This window comes from Amphiprion ocellaris, chromosome 2 (assembly GCF_022539595.1).
Source record: "Amphiprion ocellaris isolate individual 3 ecotype Okinawa chromosome 2, ASM2253959v1, whole genome shotgun sequence".
NCBI lineage: Eukaryota > Metazoa > Chordata > Actinopteri > Pomacentridae > Amphiprion > Amphiprion ocellaris.
The window spans coordinates 5670886-5693998 of record NC_072767.1 but is presented as its reverse complement, the minus strand read 5'-3'; the positions used below and the strand labels follow the sequence as shown (position 1 = coordinate 5693998).

At 35.5% G+C, this 23113-nt stretch overlaps 2 protein-coding genes across 4 annotated transcripts in view; one reads left to right on the top strand and one right to left on the bottom strand.

Moving 5' to 3' along the window:
* The first annotated feature begins 364 nt into the window (after positions 1–364).
* On the top strand, positions 365–19580 carry srsf11 (serine and arginine rich splicing factor 11). Of its 3 annotated transcripts, none has more exons than XM_023295196.3 (12): positions 365–725; positions 5271–5404; positions 9361–9470; positions 10510–10599; positions 10679–10725; positions 10808–10941; positions 11400–11481; positions 13928–14041; positions 15284–15373; positions 17638–17709; positions 17784–17961; positions 19125–19580. In XM_023295196.3, exons 1-12 carry the CDS (start codon positions 604–606, stop codon positions 19323–19325), a joined length of 1374 nt encoding a protein of 457 aa, XP_023150964.1. In that variant the 5' UTR covers positions 365–603; the 3' UTR covers positions 19326–19580. The 3 variants fall into 3 exon arrangements, with proteins under 3 accessions (XP_023150964.1, XP_023150963.1, XP_023150965.1); XM_023295195.3 differs by having other exon boundaries at positions 17784–17970; XM_023295197.3 differs by lacking the exons at positions 365–725; positions 5271–5404 and adding an exon at positions 6674–9093 and having other exon boundaries at positions 17784–17970.
* Positions 19581–20146: 566 nt separating this feature from the next.
* The window catches only part of ankrd13c (ankyrin repeat domain 13C), a 51647-nt gene continuing 48680 nt past the window's right edge, over positions 20147–23113 (bottom strand). The window contains exons 10-13 of the mRNA XM_023295198.3: positions 22096–22175; positions 21874–21972; positions 21600–21700; positions 20147–21484 (exon numbers count right to left, since the gene is read on the bottom strand). Coding sequence (XP_023150966.2) covers positions 21354–21484; positions 21600–21700; positions 21874–21972; positions 22096–22175 — 411 coding nt within the window. The 3' untranslated portion in view covers positions 20147–21353. The remainder of the gene's footprint in view (positions 21485–21599; positions 21701–21873; positions 21973–22095; positions 22176–23113) is intronic.

Sequence of the window (23113 nt, the reverse complement as noted above, 5' to 3'; positions counted from 1 at the left end):
TGATATCAGCTCTGAAATTAAACTCTTATCAGCTATTGTTGTTGATATCATTATATTTGTCCAAACAAATGGAACTTTAGTGGTACCAGGCATTAAATGAACACAAAATGGAAGAAAACATGGGTGGTTTTATCATTTTTTCCATGACTGTATATTAATTATGACCATGAACCTGATTTGGTACTAAACATATGATCCTGCAGAAACATACATAAAAACTCAACAAATACCAGGATTCAATGTGAGCAAGCTTTGATTGTATTTTTATATTTAGAAGCCAGTGCACAGATTTAATAATCAGATATTTTCTCTCTTGTTGTTGCTGTGGTTTTAAAGCTGATATTTCCGAGCCTCCACGGTGGCCCTGAACGCAGCAGCGCAGCCTCCGTGAGTCCGTGCACCAGCTCCTCCGTGGCTCCGCTCGGAACCGTCCGTCAGTCCGCCGCAAAAACACCGAACATCACCGTCTGTCCACCGTGAAGATGCCCGCCTTTCTACCCGCCTGATGCTCCTGTCGCCGTGAACGTTACCGAACTCGCCCCTTTGTTTTGTTTCTTAAACCCGGGCTAGCGCGAAGCTAGCCAGCTAGCTCCAATCGCCATAATGAATTCCAACACGCACGTCATCCAGGTGACCAACGTCTCCCCGAGCACGACGTCCGAGCAGATGAGGACCTTGTTCGGCTTCCTGGGGAACATAGAGGAGCTCAAATTGTTTCCACCGGAGTGAGTATTTACGGTTTTCTCCGGGTTGTACCGTCCATTTCGGGCCGGGTTCGTGTTGAGGCCTGCGGCGTCGAGTAGGCCGTGCCGCACGGCATGCTAACAATGCTAATGCTGCTAGCGCTGCTAATGTTAACGTTTACCCGCGTCTTTAGAGAAAGCCGCTACAGAGAGCGCCAAGTGCCACAATTCACCGCAGTTTGCACCAAATCAAAACCCCCGCTGGGTACAAAACACACTTTTGACAACATTAAAAGTGTCGCTTTTTGTTGTGTTTGAGTAGAAAGAGTTGCTGGTTCTTATGGTAATGTAGTTAAAAGTGTTATATTTACATGCTAAAACGTAGTATAATGCTAACTCTACCCGTTAACCCTGTAAGACCGAAATATAGACAAAAATGAGCAAAAAACCCTAAAAACAAATATATATATATATATATATATATATATATATATATATATATATATATACATACATATATATATATAAACCCAAATATAGACAAGCAAATGAGCAAAAATAATCACAAAAAACCCTGATGTCGTATTTTTGCAACAGTGGGTTTTACAGGATTAAACCTGCCTTTCACGTGGCCTAAAGCCTATAAAGTGTTGATTTTATGGAGCTTCAGTCAAACAGCTGCCAAACACTGGCATAATAATACTTCTCACATCATGAAAAACTGAAAGAACAGCTTTGTAGTTGGGATATTGCTTTGTTTGCTGTGAAAAGTAAGAATAACTTTGCAGTTTATAGCATCATAAATCGATAAAGTGATGCATGCTGTGGTTCAGTAATTACAATTTTACATTTTTTCTTGTTTAGGTTGAGCACAATGCCACTTTTTACACAGTCCAAAGCTAATATAGTGCCATTTTTGCTCCAAAAAGTTGTTTGTTTTGCTGTCAAAAGTCAATATGCCCAGTGTTTGAATGCACAGTAGTTTAAAAATACACTTTAATCTGGCAGAATGCTGCTTTTATGCTTCTAAAAGTTGGAAAATCACAGCTTCTTACTGTGTTGTAGTAACTCTGCTTCTCATGCTGTTAAAAGCTGGCTTTAGTCCTCCTTATATATGGCTACAAGCTGGTAAAATGCTGCTTTTTAAGAGCTGTAGTTGTTAAAATGCCAATTTTATGCTGTCAAAAGCTGCCATAACATTGTTTTTATGCTCTAATGATGGACATATGTTTACCAGTTTAAACTTTTCCTCTGATTCTCAATAAACAGAATTAAACCTATGGAAAAATAAGGGTTTTTGTTGATGTAAAAATCAGCTTTGTAACTAAAGTGCTGTTAAAAAAAGAGAATTTGGGTTGTTTTGGAGGTGAATTTTGTCACTTTTTGCTTTCTGTGTATATCAACACCTTTTCCTTCTTATGATTTAGGATTAATGAGACACCAGACTTGTTCTAAAACAGTTGATTAATCAAAAACATGACGCAATACTTGTTTGTTTGAGTGGATTATCTAAGAAAATATCCAAGAGATGCAACTACTTCATCTGTTTATTATTTATTACGAGTGTATTAACTTCAAGAAATCTTAGAAAGTAAATAATATAGTAAAGATGTTCAGTTTATAATTGTTTTAAAAGAGAAGAGATGTAAATTGGTACATTTAAGAACTCAAATAATGACCACAAATATCTGATAAATGACTACAAATATTCATAGCCATTTCTATGCTTTAATTTTTTTCATAAATTAATCATTTCTGGTCAGTTTGTCATCAAAACAAGCTGTTTAATAAATGTCCATGTTGCTTCTTTACATAATAAATGAAATTTTAATGAACAGAGCATAATAACGCTTCGTACGCCATCAAAAGCTCAAACATCATTGGATTTATGACATCAAAACTTGACAAAATGACGCTTTTTATGGCATCAAAAGTTGACATAACATCACATAGCCATACATTATTATATATTTAAATCTATCTTGCGCATTATCTTTATTACACCTTTATTATATCTTTGTGTGTCCAGCTGCTGTAAAATGTAAGATTCCCCACTGAAGGATCGATAAACTTTAGATTAAATGATCTTATTACTCCACTTTTTACGGCGTCTAACACGAAAAATAAATGAAGAACCAACAGTGGTATTTCTACTGTGATTTTACCTGAACAATTAGAATATTAATGACTAGAAATAATGATTAAATGACTAAAAAAATAAAGCAATCTTAGAAAATAATGTCAACAAAAAGTTATTTAAATTGTTCAGTTCAACAAATATATATATATGTATATATATATATATATATATATATATATATATATATATATAAAAATAATATGTTCAGTTCATTAGTATGTAAAAAGAGAACAGATGTAAAGCTGACACAGTTTAAGAGTTCAGAAAATGAACACAAATATCTGATAAATGTCTAAAATTGTTCATTAGCATTTATATGTTTTAATTGTTTTATAAAGTCATTATTTCTGGACAGTTTGTCATCAAAACAAGCAGTTTAATAAATGTTTATGTTGCTTTTTTTACACAATAAATGAGATTTAAAAGAATAATATTTATTGTTATGTATTTCATGAGACAGACGTGTAGGATGATCTCAAAATGACTTGTAAAACTTGTAAAAAATAGGTTTATTCACAATGTTTTGGTGTCCAACATTCATCAGAGAAATGAATGGTTTGAAACTTTATGAAACAATCAATGGAACAGTCAGCAAAATTATCAGATTCAATCGATTGAAACTGACATCGTTGGTTTAATCCCTCCATGTTGCTCTACCGAGCTGAGTTAGAACGTTTTCTAATTCATTATACAGTTAATTATAGTAATTAGAAAGATTAAACAACTTCCTTTGGTCTGTTGGATTCCAGAGATCCCACCTGCAGTATTCTCTGATTGGCTGTAGTAGGAAATAATTGTCTTCTGCTTGTATTTTCTTCTGTTGATTCACACCTGGCTGCTCTACAGGTAGGAAAATGCACCAATGCAGCAAATATTGAACCATAATCCAAAAGTCTGTGGCACAAACCCAAACCACTGTGATCAAAACAGGTAGAAAACATCAGTGATTGAATGTTTAATCCCAGCAGACTGTATGATATCTGGTAAATACTGTGGAAATGATTCGATCAGAAGGTTTAGTTTCATCTCAGGGGGATAGTTTGTTGTCTTAAGACAGGGGAGTCAAACTGATCTTAGTTCAGGTTCCACATCCAGTCCAGTAAAACCAGTAAAACCACAGCATAAAAACCTCTAAATAACCATAACTCCTAATGGTTCCTTTGTTTTAGTGCAGAAATGTTCACATTTCAGGAATTGTCTTTTTAATAAACATCATGAACAGCCTGAAATTTATGAAGGAAAATAAATTCAGTTTCATCAACATTCATCCTCAGTTTATCATTTCCACATTACAACTTCCAGATCACAGAGTGTCGACAAAGGAACACAACATTTAGTCATCTGGAGCTGAACCATAGAGGATTTACTGGAGGATCAAGACCACAAAATCAGACAAAAAACAACAAAAACAAGACAAAATATTACAAAATCGAGACACAAAACAACGAATAAAGCAAAATACAAAAATAAGACAAAAAATACAAGAAAAAAAGGAAACATAAAATGACAAAAGTCAGACAAAAACAAGACAAAATATTACAAAAATGAGACAAAATGGACAAACAACACTAAACTAAAACAAACAGGAGACAAAAAAGTTACAAAGCAACATAAAAGTGGACAAACGACACACAAAACAATAAAGCGAAACAAAATTACAAAAATAAGGAAAAAACACAAGTGAGACAAAAGAGAAAACGACAAAAGTCAGGCAAGAAAAGACAAAAATAACACAAAATATTACAAAAAGGAGACACAAATCGACAAACATGAGACACAAAATGACAAAAAATGAGACAAGCGACATGAAACAGAAAAAAGACTAAAAAGTAGACAAAAATTACAAAGCGACAACAAAATGAACAAATGACAAAAACGAGGCAAAAAATGGCAAAAACGAGAAAACGACAAAAACATGAAACAGATGACAAAAGTTAGAAAAAGACAACAAAAAGAAAAAAGCAACATGTTACAAAAATGAGACACAAAACGAATAAAGTGAAACACAAGATGACAAAAATAAGACAAGCAAGACAAAAAGGAAACCCAAAACGACAAAAGTCAGACAAAAAAGACAAAAAATAACAAAAAAGACAAAATATTACAAAAATGAGACACAAAATGACATGAAACAAGACAAAACACATAAAGCAAAACACAAGAAACACAGGTGAGACAAAAAGGAAGCACAAAACGTCAAAAATCAGACAAGAAAAACAAAACAAGACAAAATATTACAAAATTGACCAGATTGGACCCTCTGGAGGGCCGGTTTTGGCCCACGGGCCTCATGTTTGACACCCCTGTCTTAAGCAGAAGATGCAGGAAGTAGTAATCCGTTATCTAAAGCCGTTCTTAGCGTCCTGGGGACACGGCGGCGGAGTGAAGAAGCATGTTGGGTCTCCTGGTTTGTATTCTTTGCACAACGTCTCTGTATTTTCTTTCAGTGACTCTCCCTTGCCTGTGACTTCACGTGTCTGTTTTGTAAAATTCCTTGAGTCTGAGTCGGTGGGAGTTTCCCAGCATCTGACCAACACCGTCTTCGTGGACCGAGCCCTGATCGTGGTTCCTTTCGCTGAAGGTGGGTTCCTCCGTCGTCCTCTCACGGCTTCTCTGATCAATGTGTAGCCGTAGTGGTAGACTGCAGTCTCAGCTTGTTCTTCTGTTCTGTTTCTGACCCAGAAATGTTAGCTAAGCTTTTCACTGCTTGGCGTTTCTAGGTATGTAAAAGGGAAATGTACATTTGTGTGTGTGTCTTACGACCTAGCTGTAAACTTCTCTCTCTGTTATTTGTGTTGTGGTTTTCATAGTGGACAAGTCATTTGCAGAGAGCCCCTTCCTGGCTGAAAGTGGTCCTCTGCTGCATCAGGAGATTAGACAAAATAATGGCACCAGGCTGGCCAGCCCCTTCTCTCTCTTGTTCTGCAGTAAAACATTAACTCTTTATTTTTCTCTGTTCAAGGCATCTTTAAAATAATAAAATAATTAGCCGCACAGCTCTTTAAAGCCAAATGAGTGGGTGGGGGAGATCTGAGGTCGCACATGTTGAAGGATTTTCATATTTATGTCGATTAGTAGGCATGCACCGGACTAGGGATGCCCCGAAAACACGGAGGATGAATTGTTTAAACAGTCAAAGCTCGAAACGTTTCTGATCCAGCGTTTATATTTGAACCTCCTGAGCTGCAGTCAGTGAGTTCGAATTTCTGATTTTCACACTAACGGCATCAATAAGACGGAAAAAAATCACCTCTGATTGGAAAAGTGTTGAGCTGAATTTGTCTTAACCCCCTAAAACCCACAAAAATACATCATCAGTTTTATTTCTTTTTATTATTTTTATTTTATATATATGCATATATGTAGATATATATGTATATATGTAATTTTTTTGCAAATTTTTTTTCCTGTTTTCTAGATTTAGGTTTTTTATATATATATATATATATATATATATATATATATATATATATATATATATATATATATATATATATATATATATATATATATAATTTCTTTTCTAAATTTAGATTTTTTGTTCATTTGCGAAAATACATTAGTTTTATTATTTAAATTTTGTATATGTATTTCTTGCAAATTTTTTCTATATTTAGATTAGATTTTTTCTGTATTTGTGAAAATACATCAGTTTTATTTCTTTTTATTTTATTATATATGTAATTTTTTGCTCATTTTTCCCTGTATTTTGTATGTTTGTATTTTGATATTTTCTACATTTGCAAAAATACAACTTGAGTTTTATTTTTTTATTATATATATTTTTCCAATTTTTTTTTCTATATTTCTTGTTGAGATTTTTTTCTGTATTTGCAAAAATATATCAGTTTTGTTTTTTTATAATTTTTCTTATATATCTTTTTTGCAATTTTTTTCTATATTTAGATTTAGATTTTTTCTGTATTTGCAAAAATACATCAGTTTTACGTTTTTTTGTGTCTATATATGTGTGTGTGTGTGTGTGTATATATATATATATAAAGCTCTTTTTTTTAAATATTTGGGTTTACAGGGTTACATTGATTATACATAAATAAATAGGTTGTTTGTACTAGTATTTTTACTTAGTTTAACAGGAAATGTATTAATATGACGTATCTCAGGCCTGAACACTTGATCTGAACGATTTGAGGCAAAGAACGCTGAAAAACAAAATCAACTTTTTGAATAATTTGCTCAATCTGCTGAGCAAACTCAACCAAACCGGGTCTGAAAATATAAAACCTGGATCAGACGTGGTGTTTGTAGATTCCAGATGTTGGAGGGCTCAGACTGGGACTGAAGCAGATGTTCGGGGCATCCCTACAGCAGCACAGCATGCAGATAGACCAACTAATCAGCTGTGCATGTTAGACTAGCTGAAGGTGTGAAGATGGTCTGCAGTCAGCTGCTGTTGTGGAAGTTAATTCTGATCTGACGAGGCTTTGGCGTTTATTCCTGCTTCATGTGCCAAAGCCTCGTTTTTTTAAAATTTTCATTCTGCATTCCCAAATCCTCACTAACAACACCAGAAGTAAATGTAGCTTTAAGGCTTCTGCTTGATGTTGCAGTAAAAACAGAAAATAAATGCTTTTTCAACCTCTCCACACATGACTCTGATGGAGTGAATCTCAGTTTAACAGTGGTGTTTCTTTTTGTTGTTGTGTTTTACAGTTCTTTTTCCTGGTTCAGCCAGCCCTATATACCAGCCCTGCTGAAATACCACCAACAGTTTTGTCTTCTGCAGCCTTATCCTGTTTCTCAAGTGTCCTTTCTGTTGTGTGGATGTGTGTGTGTGTGTGTGTGTGTGTGTGTGTGTGTGTGCGCGTGCGTGCTCTCTCTTTATCTCTCTACCTCCTTTAAAATGTTCAAATGTCAGGTTTAAAATTAGCCTGTTTTCAGATTGCACAGCCATGGATGATCATCTCCCTTTTGAGTTTTTACTGTTTGGTTCTCTTCAGCTTTGGGCAGATTTTTTGTGATTTTTATTTTTCTTTTAATCGTGAATTTTGCTGGCAGTAGGCTATTAACGCCTCGTTTCCACACAGTTTTGTGTTTGTATACGAATCAACTGAAACTGAAAGTTGTGAAGATCCTCAGTGACTCGTTATGTAGCATTAGCTACAACTATAGGACGATCCTTAGAGTTAGCATGCTGTAGGCTAATGTTAGCATTAGCTGCAACTATAGGAGAATCCTTAAAGTCAGCATGTTGTAGGCTAATGTTAGCATTAGCTACAATTATAGAAAAATCCCTAGAGTTAGCATGGGTTAGGCTAATGTTAGCATTAGCTAAAACTATAGAAGAATCCTTAGAGTTACCATGCTGTAGGCTAATGTTAGCATTAGCTACAACTATATGAAAAATCCTTATAGTTAGCATGCTGTAGCTAACATTAGCATTAGCTACAACGATAGGAAAATCCTTAGAGTTAGCATGTTATAGGCTAATGTTAACATTAACTACAACTATAGGAGGATATTTACAGTTAGCATGCTGTATACTGATGTTAGCATTAGCTACACCTATCCGTCTTTTTTCTTTAAAAAATAAGGACTTTTCTAAGTGACCCCAAGCTTTTGAACGGTATTAAATGTGTAAAGAAACTAGTTTAGGCAGTTTAGCTCATGCTAGCTGTGTAACATACAGAAAACACATTCTGTAAATCTTTATACGTCCTGGAACTAAAGATTTCACCAAACTTTCTCCACCCTCCTCACTTATTCTCTCCATTTATTAATGATCCTGTTTTAGTGGGAGTAATGCTCTGTAGAACCTGATTAGCTCCTCATTAGCTATACTCTAATGCATTTCCTCACGTCGACCACCAGGGGGTGCATTGCAAATATGATATGGATTAATGACCATGAGACAAAACTATGTGGAAACGAAGTGAAACTGTTTAGTTCAGATTATGTTTGAGATTGTTTAGTGTTTTTTGTGATTAGAACTTTATCTGGTGCCTTTTTTATGGTGGATTGTAGAAATAAACCACCGACAAAAGGCCAGAAAAGGTAAAAAATCAAAGTGACTGAGCCTTTTCTGTTTCTGTAATGGTTATGGTAAGTGATGTTGAAATGTTCCCTTGTGTCTACTCCCAAATCATGAACTTTGTTTTCTGTATCTCAATGTTTTTGTGTGCTTTATAGCGAAGCAGCCGGCACGAGTCGCTTGTTCATAAAACATCTAATGAAAGTTGAGAGCACATCCCGCGGGACAACTGGCTGTGCTTGCTTACGTTTGGTTCATGACTTAAAAAACAAGTACAGGTGATCAAATCTTGGCAGTGTTGACCACAGTGTGTATTGTGACTTTTAAACTCATAGCTGCTAATCCTACAATCATACTTTCACAACAACAACAACAAAAAAAAGTCAGGGATCAAGATTTACAGACAAGACAAAAAAAGTGGATTTTTTTCTATTTTTATTTTGACTACAGAGCAGTTAGACTGAGGTGGCTTGTCTGCAAGTCTTGTCTGAGTGTTGTCGCCGTTTTCTCTGAGTGTGCGCTGACATGTGGTTGTTTTTCTCCAGGAGTCATTCCTGATGAATCTAAAGCTATGTCGCTGCTGGCTCCAGCCAATGCTGTGGCAGGAATGATGCCTGGGGGAGGCCTCCTTCCAACACCCAATCCTCTGGCTTCTGTGAGTCCAACCTTCATTCATATATTTGTTTTGGTTTATTCAAAAGATCTGAGTTTGTGATGGTTACTAAAGGAGGAGGACAGGGTTTAGCCGTTGGCTCTTTGCTGTTCACTCTTTGCATCACTGACGTTGATGTTCGTAATGTTCGTCTTTACGCTGACGATACTCTATTGTAGAGCAGATGATGTAGATTCTGTTAAAAACCCTTCAGGACTGCTTCACTCACTTACAAACTGCACTCGTGTAGTAGCCAATGCTAATGTTAGCTACATTAACCTACAGCGTGAACTCTAAGGATCCTCCTATAGTTGTAGGTAATGCTACTGTTAGCTACATTAGCCTACAACATGCTAACTCTAAGGATTCTGCATTTACATCATAAATTAGTTCTTAATTCAGACAAAACCAAATGCGGAATTTCCCCCAAAGAGCTAAAAACATCTTCTAACAATCTGAATATCTGAGTAAGTCAGACCAGAGATGACCAAAGAGTACAAATATATTTTGAAACTTTTTTAAAAATATTATGTGCCATTATTGGAGACTAAATTATGTCAGTTTATTTTTTACACAAATTAGTCAGATTTCCCACTCCATTGTAGGAAAACTTCTCGTTTATCAGTCCTGGATTATGTTGACAGTATGAATGTCTAATTCATACTTCACACCTTGATGTCCCCAGAGTTTAAATATGGTTTAAACTATTATTATTTTCTACACAATAAACGATGAGAGGAACGTTTTGTAAGTCACTGTATTATGTCAATGATTAGAATCAATGTTATGTATGTGTTATGTTACCATGTAGAGGAGTATAAACCTGAGCTGCTGACATCCTCCTGACTCCAGCGAACATCACGCTTCACTTCACATTGGCAGCAGAAGGCTCAGCTGTGGAAACATCATAAATAATGCACCCTGTTGATGATTTCTGCTTCCAAAAATAACCTGACATGACGTCTAAAAGCCTAGAAAGGCAGAGAGTGTTCAGGAAACACTGTAGATGTAGTCTCCTGAATGACTTTGTCTGACCTTCCAGATGGGAGGGACACCTTTCGGAGGTCTGGGAGCTCCCAACATGGAGCAGATGGCTGCCATGGGAATACCAGGACCCAACATGAACCCCCAGGTGAGCCTCAGACACCTCCATGGTTACATCACGTTTACAACTCATCTACTAAAGGTAATAACGACTACTTCTTCTACAGGCTCTTTCTGCAGATTTCCTGAAGCTCATGCAGTCCATGGACCCCAAGTAAGAAACTAAAACTCTCAGACTCTTCCGTGAACTTTAGTATCCTCATGAGGAACCTCTAACTGATCGATGAAACTTTCAGGTTGAATCCGTTGGCGGCTGGACTGAACCTGAACCCAGGACTGAAGACCGACGCCTCCAACAAGGAGATCGAAGAGGCCATGAAGAGAGTCAGGGAGGCTCAGTCCCTGATCTCTGCAGCCATCGAACCTGGAAGTGAGTGAAGCTTAACGAGACTCTAAATGACCAGTAGAACCAGTTTATGGAATATAATGACCAGTAGAACCAGTTCATAGAACATAATGACTGGTAGAACCAGTTTATGGAACATAATGACCAGTACAACCAGTTATAGAACATAATGACCAGTAGAACCAGTTTATGCAACATAATGACCAGTAGAACCAGTTCATGGAACATAATGACCAGTAGAACCAGTTCATAGAACATAATGACCAGTAGAACTAGTTTATGGAACATAATGACCAGTAGAACCAGTTTATGGAACATAATGACCAGTAGAACCAGTTTATGGAACATAATGACCAGTAGAACCAGTTTATGGAACATAATGACCAGTAGAACCAGTTTATGGAACATAATGACCAGTAGAACCAGTTTATAGAACATTAAAATGATCTGTTGAATCTAAAACTTTATTTTTATTTTTGCAGATAAGAAAGACGACAAGCGCAAACATTCCCGCTCTCGTTCGAGGTCACGACGCCGACGCTCCAGATCCCGCTCACGACACAGGTAAGCACACCTGGACAGGTAAGCACACCTGAACAGGTAAGCACACCTGGAATGGTAAGCACACGTAAATACAGCAGATTATATCAACAGTCAGAAGTTACACAGAGGACCTGAAAGACTAAAATCTCTCCATCAAAAACGCAGTGAACATGTTCAGTATTTATTTTCTGAGTTCTATCAATAACGACCAAATGTTTGTTTATTTTCAGGACTTTAACTCTTTCAACTTTGTTCACATGATGTCACTGCTATTTTTTTTAAATTAAATTTGCTGAAATTAGATTATTTTCCATATAATAACTGCTAAGTTTAAATTTCTTTTTTGTGTGAGTATATATTCCATTAATTCTGATGCATTAATTTATGTACTTTCAGATTGAAAAAGGACCATACGGACAAAACTGTCAGAAATATTAGATATTATTATTTTCCACTTCCAGTTAGTTACATTTTTTAACCAACACCAGTCCCGATCATAACTGTGAAACAGTTATTCATTTATTCATTTAACTATTTCAATGCCAGTTTGTTGTTTTGCATAGTACTGCTGTTAATTTAAAAACAAACATATTAAACGAGTTATTTTCCACACGCTAAACGATGAGAGGAACATTTTTTAAGTCAGTCTGGATTCCATCAATGATTAGAACCAACATGGATTCTGGTGTTTTTTTATTATTATTATGTGTCAAAATTTTAAATAAAAACTCACATTTAGGACCTTAAAGACATAAATGCTCGTGTCAGAAAAGTGCCCTGAAATGTTCTATATTCTAATCATTTTCACTTTTTTCATTTTTTTGTCTGAATTGATTATAACTACCAAATATTTCTGTGTAGATTTTAAATAAAAACTCACATTTAGGACCTTAAAGACAAAAATGTCAGTGAAAGTAGAAAATAACATTAAACAGTTTGTGCTTCTTTTCTAACCAACACCAGTTCTGATCATATCGACCAAATGTTTATTACATTTCAGGGTTTTAATCCTTTAAATGACAGTTTGTTTTTCATGATTCATGAAATGCTAAAGGGGAATTTCTTTGATTATATCAGTGATTAACACTGATTTAAAACATTATTATTATTTTTAAGCAGCATCAGATTAAAAACACACACTGGATCTGAACGAGTAAAACGGAGACGTCAGAAAATCTGCCCATTAAAATGATTTTCCACTTTCATAAATCAGATTTTTTAGGACTTTTTTCCTTTAAATGTGAAATTATGACACCTCTGTTGCATTTTATTATTTTTAAAAAATATTATTTTCTGTAAGAAATGTTATTGGAAAATGTCTTTTTGGATTATGAAAATTACAAATGTGTCAATAATTATCACCAACACTGATTTATGAAGCATTTATGATGCAGAATCAGATTTTATTTTATTTTAAACACAGTTAAAGATAAATTCTTAATGTTTTTAATTTTCCACTTTTATGAAGTTAGAAGTAATAAAAAAATATATACAATTTTATAAAATAAAGCTATTTTTAAATTAATAATAGTTAAACTATTTATATAAAATTAAAATAATATGAAAACTAAAATTTTGCACAAATTATATGAAATCCAACTGTAACTGTCTTTAGTAAATATTAAGATTTAAATCCTACAAAAACTATTACTTTTTAAAAAATATTATAAATCATTTAATTGCTTTATTTTTTTTAAATCAAAAGTTTTAATTTTGTTGTAATAAATATTTATTTGTAATTTCTTCCTTTTTATTTGTATTTAAATTATTTCTAATAAATATTAAGGATTAAACCTGTACAGAAAATGTTTATAAAGTCCACTTTACCAACTGTAATAATTATTAGAGATTAAAACCATAGAAACATATTTTAAGGTGATTAGAAAACACCTGATTTATTTTCTTCATTGTGAATGTTGAAGCTGCAGAATCCCAGATGAATGTTTGAATGTCAGGCTGTTTTATTTAAGTGAACTGCTGCACCTCTGAGGTCTTTTCCTCACTAAAACTGTGAATCAAGGCGGTTCCTCCAGTTTCCTCAGGCTTTTCTGGTCGTCTTTGTCCTGATCAGGGACAGGAGGAAGGAGGAGAAGTCCAAGAAAAGGTCAAAGACGCCATCCATGACCTCCATGAAGTTAGTTATGATCCAGACTGATGCTGTTTAAAAATCCAATAAATACTTAATACATTTCAGGACTTTAATACTTTTAAATGTCAGATTGTTTATATGATTCCCCTAGAAAATAAATAAACAAACACATCTGTTCTTTTCTGTGTAATAAATTCTATTAGAAATGTCTTTATTTACTTCTAACGTTCTGAGATGAGTCAATAATTAGAACCAGCTCTGATTCTTCATTGTTGTCAGATTTTAGAACGTTCAGGACAGGAAGTGACGTCAGAAAGCTGCAGCAGGAATATTGTTTATGTGTTTATTTATTTGTTGTGTGTTTGTTGATCTGTGCAGACGTTCCAAGAGCAGATCTCGACGTCGGTCTCATTCTCGGAGTCGGAGGAGGTCCAAGAGTCCACGGAGGAGGAGATCTCACTCCAGAGACAGAAACCGTCGCAGCAGATCCAGGTTTATTAACATTAAAATATAGAAAAACTACAACTTTACTACAATTATTCAGAAGCATTTAATTACTTTTTATTTGTTTAATCAAATGTTTTGTTTTAATTGTGTTGTAAGAAATATTATTTAATTGTAGTTTCTTCCCTTTTTTATTTCTAATAAATATTAAAGGTTAAAATCTTACAAAAAAACCCCTAAAATCCAACTTTACCAACTATAGCAATAATTAGAGATTAAATCATGCCAAGTTATTTAAAACAAAACAAAACTTTACAAAAAATTAACATAAAATTTAATAAAACTATTTATATGAAAACTGCAACTTTACAAAAATTATATAAAATCCAACTTTATCTGACTGTAATAAATATTAAGATTTAAATTCTACAGTTTTTAAAAATTATTCTAAATCATTTAATTGCTTTTTATTCATTTAATCAAATGTCTTTATTTTAATTCTGTTGTAAGAAATATTATTGTATTAATTTCATTTCAGTGTAATTTATTTCTAATAAATATTAACGATTAAAACTTTACAAAAGAAAATTTTATAAAATCTCACTTTACCAACTATAATAATTATGAGGGATTAAAACCATCAAAAATATATACAATTTTATAAAATAAAGCTATTTCTAAATAATAGTTAAACTATTTATATAAAATTAAAATAATATGAAAACTAAAACTTTACACAAATTATATGAAATCCAACTGTAACTGTCTTTAATAAATATTAAGATTTAAATCCTACAAAAACTATTACTTTTAAAAAAATATTATAACTCATTTAATTGCTTTAAGTTTTTTTAAATCAAATGTTTTAATTTTGTTGTAATAAGTATTTATATTTAAATTATTTCTAATAAATATTAAGGATTAAACCTGTACAGAAAATGTTTATAAAGTCCACTTTACCAACTGTAATAATTATTAGAGATTAAAACCATAGAAATATCCCAAGAAGGTCTGGATGTTCGCTAATGAGCTCTGAGTCCAAGAACAGGCTCCTTCCTCAGCGGTTGTTCTCATTTTACTTTCCCACCATAAAATACATCAGAAAACACCTGATTTATTTTCTTCATTGTGAACGTTGAAGCTGCAGAATCCCAGATGAATGTTTGGATGTCAGGCTGTTTTATTTAAGTGAACTGCTGCACCTCTGAGGTCTTTTCCTCACTAAAACTGTGAATCGAGGCGGTTCCTCCAGTTTCCTCAGGCTTTTCTGGTCGTCTTTGTCCTGATCAGGGACAGGAGGAAGGAGGAGAAGTCCAAGAAAAGGTCAAAGACGCCTCCCAAGAGCTACAGCAGCGCCAGGAGGTCCAGGAGCATCAGCAGGTCAGCAGAAATATTACAAAGAATATATGAGAAACGTTCAGCAGAAACCATCATAGAACCGTTCTAGACCAGAGACGGAGAAACGTTCAGCAGAAACCGTCATAGAACCGTTCTAGACCAGAGAGACGAAGAAACGTTCAGCAGAAACCGCCATAGAACCGTTCTAGACCAGAGAGACGAAGAAACGTTCAGCAGAAACCGTCATAGAACCGTTCTAGACCAGAGAGACGAAGAAACGTTCAGCAGAAACCATCATAGAACCGTTCTAGACCAGAGACGGAGAAACGTTCAGCAGAAACCGTCATAGAACCGTTCTAGACCAGAGACGGAGAAACGTTCAGCAGAAACCGTCATAGAACCGTTCTAGACCAGAGAGACGAAGAAACGTTCAGCAGAAACCGTCATAGAACCGTTCTAGACCAGAGAGACGAAGAAACGTTCAGCAGAAACCGTCATAGAACCGTTCTAGACCAGAGACGGAGAAACGTTCAGAAACCGCCATAGAACCGTTCTAAACCAGAGACGGAGAAACGTTCAGCAGAAACCATCATAGAACCGTTCTAAACCAGAGAGACGAAGAAACATTCAGCAGAAACCGTCATAGAACCGTTCTAGACCAGAGACGGAGAAACGTTCAGAAACCGCCATAGAACCGTTCTAAACCAGAGACGGAGAAACGTTCAGCAGAAACCATCATAGAACCGTTCTAAACCAGAGAGACGAAGAAACATTCAGCAGAAACCGTCATAGAACCGTTCTAGACCAAAGAGACGGAGAAACGTTCAGCAGAAACCATCATAGAACCGTTCTAAACCAGAGAGACGAAGAAACATTCAGCAGAAACCGTCATAGAACCGTTCTAGACCAAAGAGACGGAGAAACGTTCAGAAACCGTCATAGAACCGTTCTAAACCAGAGAGACGGAGAAACGTTCAGCAGAAACCATCATAGAACCGTTCTAGACCAGAGAGACGGAGAAACGTTCAGCAGAAACCATCATAGAACCGTTCTAGACCAGAGAGACGGAGAAACATTCAGAAACCGTCATAGAACCGTTCTAGACCAGAGAGACGGAGAAACGTTCAGCAGAAACCATCATAGAACCGTTCTAGACCAGAGAGACGGAGAAACATTCAGAAACCGTCATAGAACCGTTCTAGACCAGAGAGACGGAGAAACATTCAGAAACCGTCATAGAACCGTTCTAGACCAGAGAGACGGAGAAACGTTCAGCAGAAACCATCATAGAATCGTTCTAGACCAGAGAGACGGAGAAACGTTCAGCAGAAACCATCATAGAACCGTTCTAGACCAGAGAGACGGAGAAACATTCAGAAACCGTCATAGAACCGTTCTAGACCAGAGAGACGGAGAAACATTCAGAAACCGTCATAGAACCGTTCTAGACCAGAGAGACGGAGAAACGTTCAGCAGAAACCATCATAGAATCGTTCTAGACCAGAGAGACGGAGAAACGTTCAGCAGAAACCATCATAGAACCGTTCTAGACCAGAGAGACGGAGAAACATTCAGAAACCATCATAGAACCGTTCTAGACCAGAGAGACGAAGAAACGTTCAGCAGAAACCATCATAGAACCGTTCTAGACCAAAGAGATGGAGAAACGTTCAGCAGAAACCATCATAGAACCGTTCTAGACCAGAGAGACGGAGAAACGTTCAGAAACCGTCATAGAACCGTTCTAGACCAAAGAGACGGAGAAACGTTCAGCAGAAACCGTCATAGAACCGTTCTAAAGCAAAGAGACGGAGAAACGTTCAGAAACCATCATAGAAACGTTCAGAAACCGTCATAGAACCGTTCTAGACCAAAGAGACGGAGAAACGTTCAGCAGAAACCGTCATAGAACCCTTCTAGACCAGAGACGGAGAAACGTTCAGAAACGGTCATAGAACCGTTCTAGACCAGAGACGGAGAAACGTTCAGCAGAAACCATCATAGAACCGTTCTAAAGCAAAGAGACGGAGAAACGTTCAGAAACCATCATAGAAACGTTCAGAAACGGTCATAGAAACGTTCAGAAACCGTCATAGAACCGTTCTAGACCAGAGAGACGGAGAAACGTTCCATAGAAACCATGAACTTAATAATTAAAGAGCACAGGGTGGATCCAGATGCTGATCCAGATGCTGATCCAGATGTTGATCCAGATGCTGATCCAGATGTTGATCCAGATGCTGATCCAGATGTTTATCTGCAGTAAATGAGTCCAGACTAATAATCTGGTTTGTGTTTTCCATCAGGAGACACCGTCGGAGTCGTTCTGCTTCCAGATCTCCCAGGAGGAGGCTGTCCAGGTCTCCATCACTCAGACGGTCCGTTATTTAACCTCCATTCACCTCCATTAGGATCTTTAGACTCCAGCTGATGATGATTTCTGGTTTTTCAGCCATAAGAAGGAGAAGAAGAAGGAGAAGGAGCGAGAGAAGGAACGAGAACGAGACCGGAGGGAGGACCGAGACCGAAGCCGAGACGAACGAGAACGATCGAGCAGCAAGAAGAAGAAAAGCAAAGACAAAGAACGAGAACGAGACAGGAAGTCGGACAGCGAGAAGGGAGACGTGAAGGTGAGTCAGGTAAACAACAAACCTTTATTATTATTATTATTATTATTATTGTTTGCTGATGGAAACACGTTGAAACATGGAGAGGATTTAAATGTTGACTGGAACCTGAAAAAATATTAGAAAATACAGATTTGACCTTAAAAATTATAAATCCTAAAGATTCAAACATTACAGAAAATGAAATAAAATCAAAGTTTACCTGAAGATAATGAATATTAAAAACTACAAGCTTAGAAAAACATTTGACCTTTTTGTTAAACCTTAATATTTATTATAAAAAGCAGCTTTACCAACTTTAATAGTTATTAGAGATTAAAATTATAGAAAAAATTAAAATAAAATTTAATAAAACTATTCATCAGACTATAATAAATATAAATATTTTACATTTTAAAAAAATTATTTTAAATTTAATTGCTTTTTAATTTTACCCAAATGTTTTAATTTAAATTGTGTAGTAATAAATATTTGTCATTTTTTTACAGTGAGTTGCTTTGTTTTTAACATTTAAATAAATAATAATAAATATTAACAATTAAAACCTGAAATGTATTTAAAATCCAACTTTATTTGAATATAATAAATATTAAGATTTAAATCCTACAAAAATTACTTTTACATTTTAAGATTTATTCTAAATCATGCAATTGATTTTAATTCTTTTATCTTCTGTTGTAATAAATATTTAATTGTAATTTCTTCCTCATTTCAATTTTAGTTTCTTTCCAATAAATATTAAGGTTTAAAACTTTACAAAAAATTTATATAAAATCCCACTTTACCAACTATTAGAATTTTTTAAAACTTTTTTTCAGGCAATATCAATTTCAATTACTTAAAAAATAGTTTTTCAATCTGTAGTAAAAGAATATCTCATTGTAATTTCTTCTATGTTTATAATAAATATTAAAAATTCAAACCTTAGAAAATGTTTATAAAATCCAACTTTACCTGAATATAATAAATATTAAAGCTGAAGTGATTATTGGGACTAATTTAGAAATAAAGTTGTGAAACTGATAAAATTTATACGAAACCCAACAAATCCACAGAATTCCTTTAATTTTACTGTTTTATTCTTAGTTTGTTTCATTTATTTTTTAGTTTAATGTAGATTTTCTGCCAGCTTTCCGTCGATCTTTAACCTGATTTCTTTCCTCCAGGTGACTCGTGACTACGACGAGGAGGAGCAGGGCTACGACAGCGAGAAGGAGGGAGAGGAAGAGGACGACGAGAGGAAGAGCGACTCGGACTCGGCGTCGTCCCCCAAAGGTCCGGAGGATCTGGAGCGAGCCGAGAACCCCAAGAAGTCCAAAGTGAACGGAGACGACCACCACCAGGAGGACATGGAGATGAGCGACTGAAGGAGAACGTTTTGTAAAGAATCACCGGTTTTAAATCGTCATCGCTGTACTTTTTTAAGATCTTTCTGTTGCCTTTTTGTTGAGACGTCGTTTCCTGGAGGTAGAACCTGTAAATACTGCAGTAGTTGGGACTTCCCGTTTTAATGTCGTGTTTCATCTTTCAAACTTTCTAAGTGTAGATCCACCGTGTTGTTGCAGCCAAACATCGTCTGGAAGCTTTTCCACTGGAAACTAATAAAACTGGCCTCAAATGTCCACTTGTTTGTGGGTTTATTATTCATTAAAATGATGGAAACTGATTTAAACTCAATATTTAGCTGCTGGTTAGTCAATTTTTGAGTCATTTTGGGAAGATTTTTGTCATTTCTGGGCAAATTTTCTGTAATTTTGGGTCATTTTAGACACATTTTGAGTCATTTTGGAGGATTTTTAATCATTTGAGAGAAATTCTGACTGATTTTGGATAATTTTCCAGTGATTTTAGACTATTTTCATGTCATTTTGAACAATTTTTTGTTATTTTAGATCATTTCTGGAATTTTTTCTGCAATTCTGTAATCATTTTCAAAGCATCTTGGAAAATAAGGGTTTGGAAGCAGAGTGGTCTGACACACTTTGTGTAGTTTAGTGTTTTCCAGTTTCTAGAAAACAAGGGGATGCTATAGTGAAATAAAACCAGTCCGGACTAGTTGCTGCTTCATTCACATTCTTAAAGCTGCAAACACATTTCTACAATCACAGGATGGTTTTCATCACACCGCTGTTTTCTTCTTGAACAGTTTCTACGTTCAGCAACACGTTAGAAAACACGACTTCCAGACTCCTGTTCAATACGTGGGTTTTTATTTTAGTACATTTTATATGAAAATAGTGTCGCAGACGTTCACAACAGGTTTTGCTGTACAACCGACAGGCAGGTGGACGAAGAAGATCTACAGAAAATGTGTCAAAGTTAAAGCAGACAGGAAGGAGTTTCAAAATAAAGCGTGAGGAGCCGCTGAGGAATGAGGTGAGAAATGAAACTGCATTTGGTTACGATGCTAAATATGGATAGAATAATAATAATAATATGCAGATTATTCAAAGGTTAGGATCAAACTCTGAGTTAAATAAAACAGTTTGTACCGACGCTCAGATTTCCTGAACCACAGCAGCACCTGAACGCTCCGTAGCATCGCCTCTAAACTCTTTTTACTCCATTTCCTGTCTGAAGGTTAAAACTGAAGAATTCAAAGATTTTATGTACAAAAAAATAAAAGTCACCATTTAAAACCAACAAACTCCCAAATTAAGTCATGATGCTCCGTAAAAAAACAACTTTCTGCCGAAGGAGGATTAAAAAAAGACAAATGAAAAAGTTGTGCAGGAAAGAGTCTGTTTAGATGTAAAAACATTCTGATAAATCTACTGCTTCTCCATCCTCCGATTCTTCTGCTGCAGTTTAGAAAAGGTCAGAAACAGAAGATTGATGAGCAGAACTTTCAGCCGCCGTACCGTAGAAACCTGCAGGATTAAAGGTTCAAAGTGTCTGTAGTGGATCTAAATAGTGCCTCAGAGTCCGGAGCTGCTGCTCAGCAAACCTCCAAACAGCTTAACGTCCAGGAGAACCCAACTGGAGATCACTTCTGGTTCTTCAGCCTTCAGGAGCAGATCTCCGGTTCTGTAGTGATGCTGTTAAACGTCCTACTGGCCTTAAAATGAACCCAAATTTACACTATTTAAACTTCACACCTTCAGGTCTCCATAAATATTCTCGGCAAACAGAAGAACCTGAAGCTGATCTCCAGTGGGTTCCTGTGCAGCGTCTCCATGGTAACGTCAGTGCTTCACTACAACAGTCCCTTATAAACATACTTACATTAAAACAAACCAAACATCAGCTCCTGCTGCGTCTCTTCAATGATCTTTAGTCCCAAAGCTTCCTGAACCTCAGAGCTCCTACCCAGACGTCGGCTCCTCTACGTTTGTTTTTCCCTTCGCCTTCTCCAGAACGCCGTCCTGCAGCCGGACGTTCCTCCGGGCTGGAGGCTAGAGGTCGGGGAAGCGACTCGGATCTTCTTTGTAGTCGTTGGGAATCGTGAAAATCGAAGCGTCGAACTCGTCGTAGCGAAACTCCTGGAAGGTGACGGTGGCCGTGATGGTGGGAAAGACGGGAATGTCTGCAGGGAAAACAGGAACGTCTCAGAGACTCTAGAATGTTTCTGAAGATCAAACATCAACAAACAGGAAATGAAAATAAAAGTCTATCTGTAGATCTATAGATGTAGAACTCACCCAGCTTTACAGGGAATCCAGGAGGAAGTTTCATCTGAACGAACTCTCTGAGTTTATTAAAGTGCTTGAAGGGAGCGATGACCTCCAGAACGTTCAGTAACCTGCAGAGAACCAGGACACCATTAGAAGAACAGCATCTAGAAGGTCTCCGTGAAGGTAGAAACAGAATAAATAGAACCACTACAGACCCCAGCAGTGGACTTTAAGAACTGAATGAATCACTATAAAGACAGAATTCCTGCTGATGGATTCTAGAAACATTGTGAAAACTCACGACTCGATGCCCAGAGGGAAGTCCTGACTCATGGCGATGGTGGCCTTGAAGTTCTTCTTGCTCTCCTTGCAGACCAGTTCTCTGCCCAGATGAGGAGCTCTGAGGGAAACAGGTTATTCATTATTACTAATTATGGGGTTTTAATCATAAACCAACAGTTCCACGGATCACAACGTTCTGGTTAAAGTCTAGAGATGAGATGTTCTCCGGTGTGGAACCTGCCTCCCGTTGTCGGCTGTGATGTATTCCTCCCAGGAGATGGTGTTTGGAGCAGGAGGAGTCAGAGATTGTCGCCTCGCCGGCTGAAAAACACAAAATATTAAAGATAAGAAGCTAAAAACGTCTAAATAAAACCATCAAACCTTCTGGTCCTGAAGCTCTGAGCTTTTTACTCATTTCAAACTGTCTTATCTTAAATAGAATTTGTTGTAAATTATTATTTTTCACGTCTTAAAAAGATTCTGTAATTATTAAACCACGATTATAAACAGAATTAATAACAGCAGGAGGTTTATTAATGACGTCTAAAACCGTTTTTATCTTTAATAAATTTATTCCACCACAGTGATGTAATGTCCAGCTGTGGACACTAGAGGGTGACCACGCACCACTGAACATAAAAACAAAAACAAGAAATACATAGAAGAAACATTAAAAATAAGCATAAATAAACAGAAGAAATATGAAAATAAACATAAATAGAAGAAATATTAAAATAAATATAAATAAATAGAAGAAATATTAAAACAAACATAAATAAATAGAAGAAATATTAAAACAAACAAATATATAGAAGATATATTAAAAATAAACACAAATAAATAGAATTATTAAAATAAATATAAATAAACAGAAGAAATATTAAAGTAAACATAAATAAATAGAAGAAATATTAAAATAGAATAAATATTAAAATAAATATAAATAAATAGAAGAAATATTAAAACAAACATAAATATATAGAAGAAATATCGAAATAAACAAATAAATAGAAGAAATATTAGATATTGTTAATAATAATAACAATAATTGCTTTTAATTCACTATTAGACTCAATTGGGTTTTCTCAACATGTAAATAAACCAACTCATAGTTTTAATCATACCCTTGACCTCGTTCTGACTTATGGCATAGAAATCAAACAGTTAACAGTATTTCCCCAGAACCCTCTTCTTTCTGACCATTTTATGATAACATTTCAATTTACAACAATAGATTGTATAGGAGTTAAGAATAAATA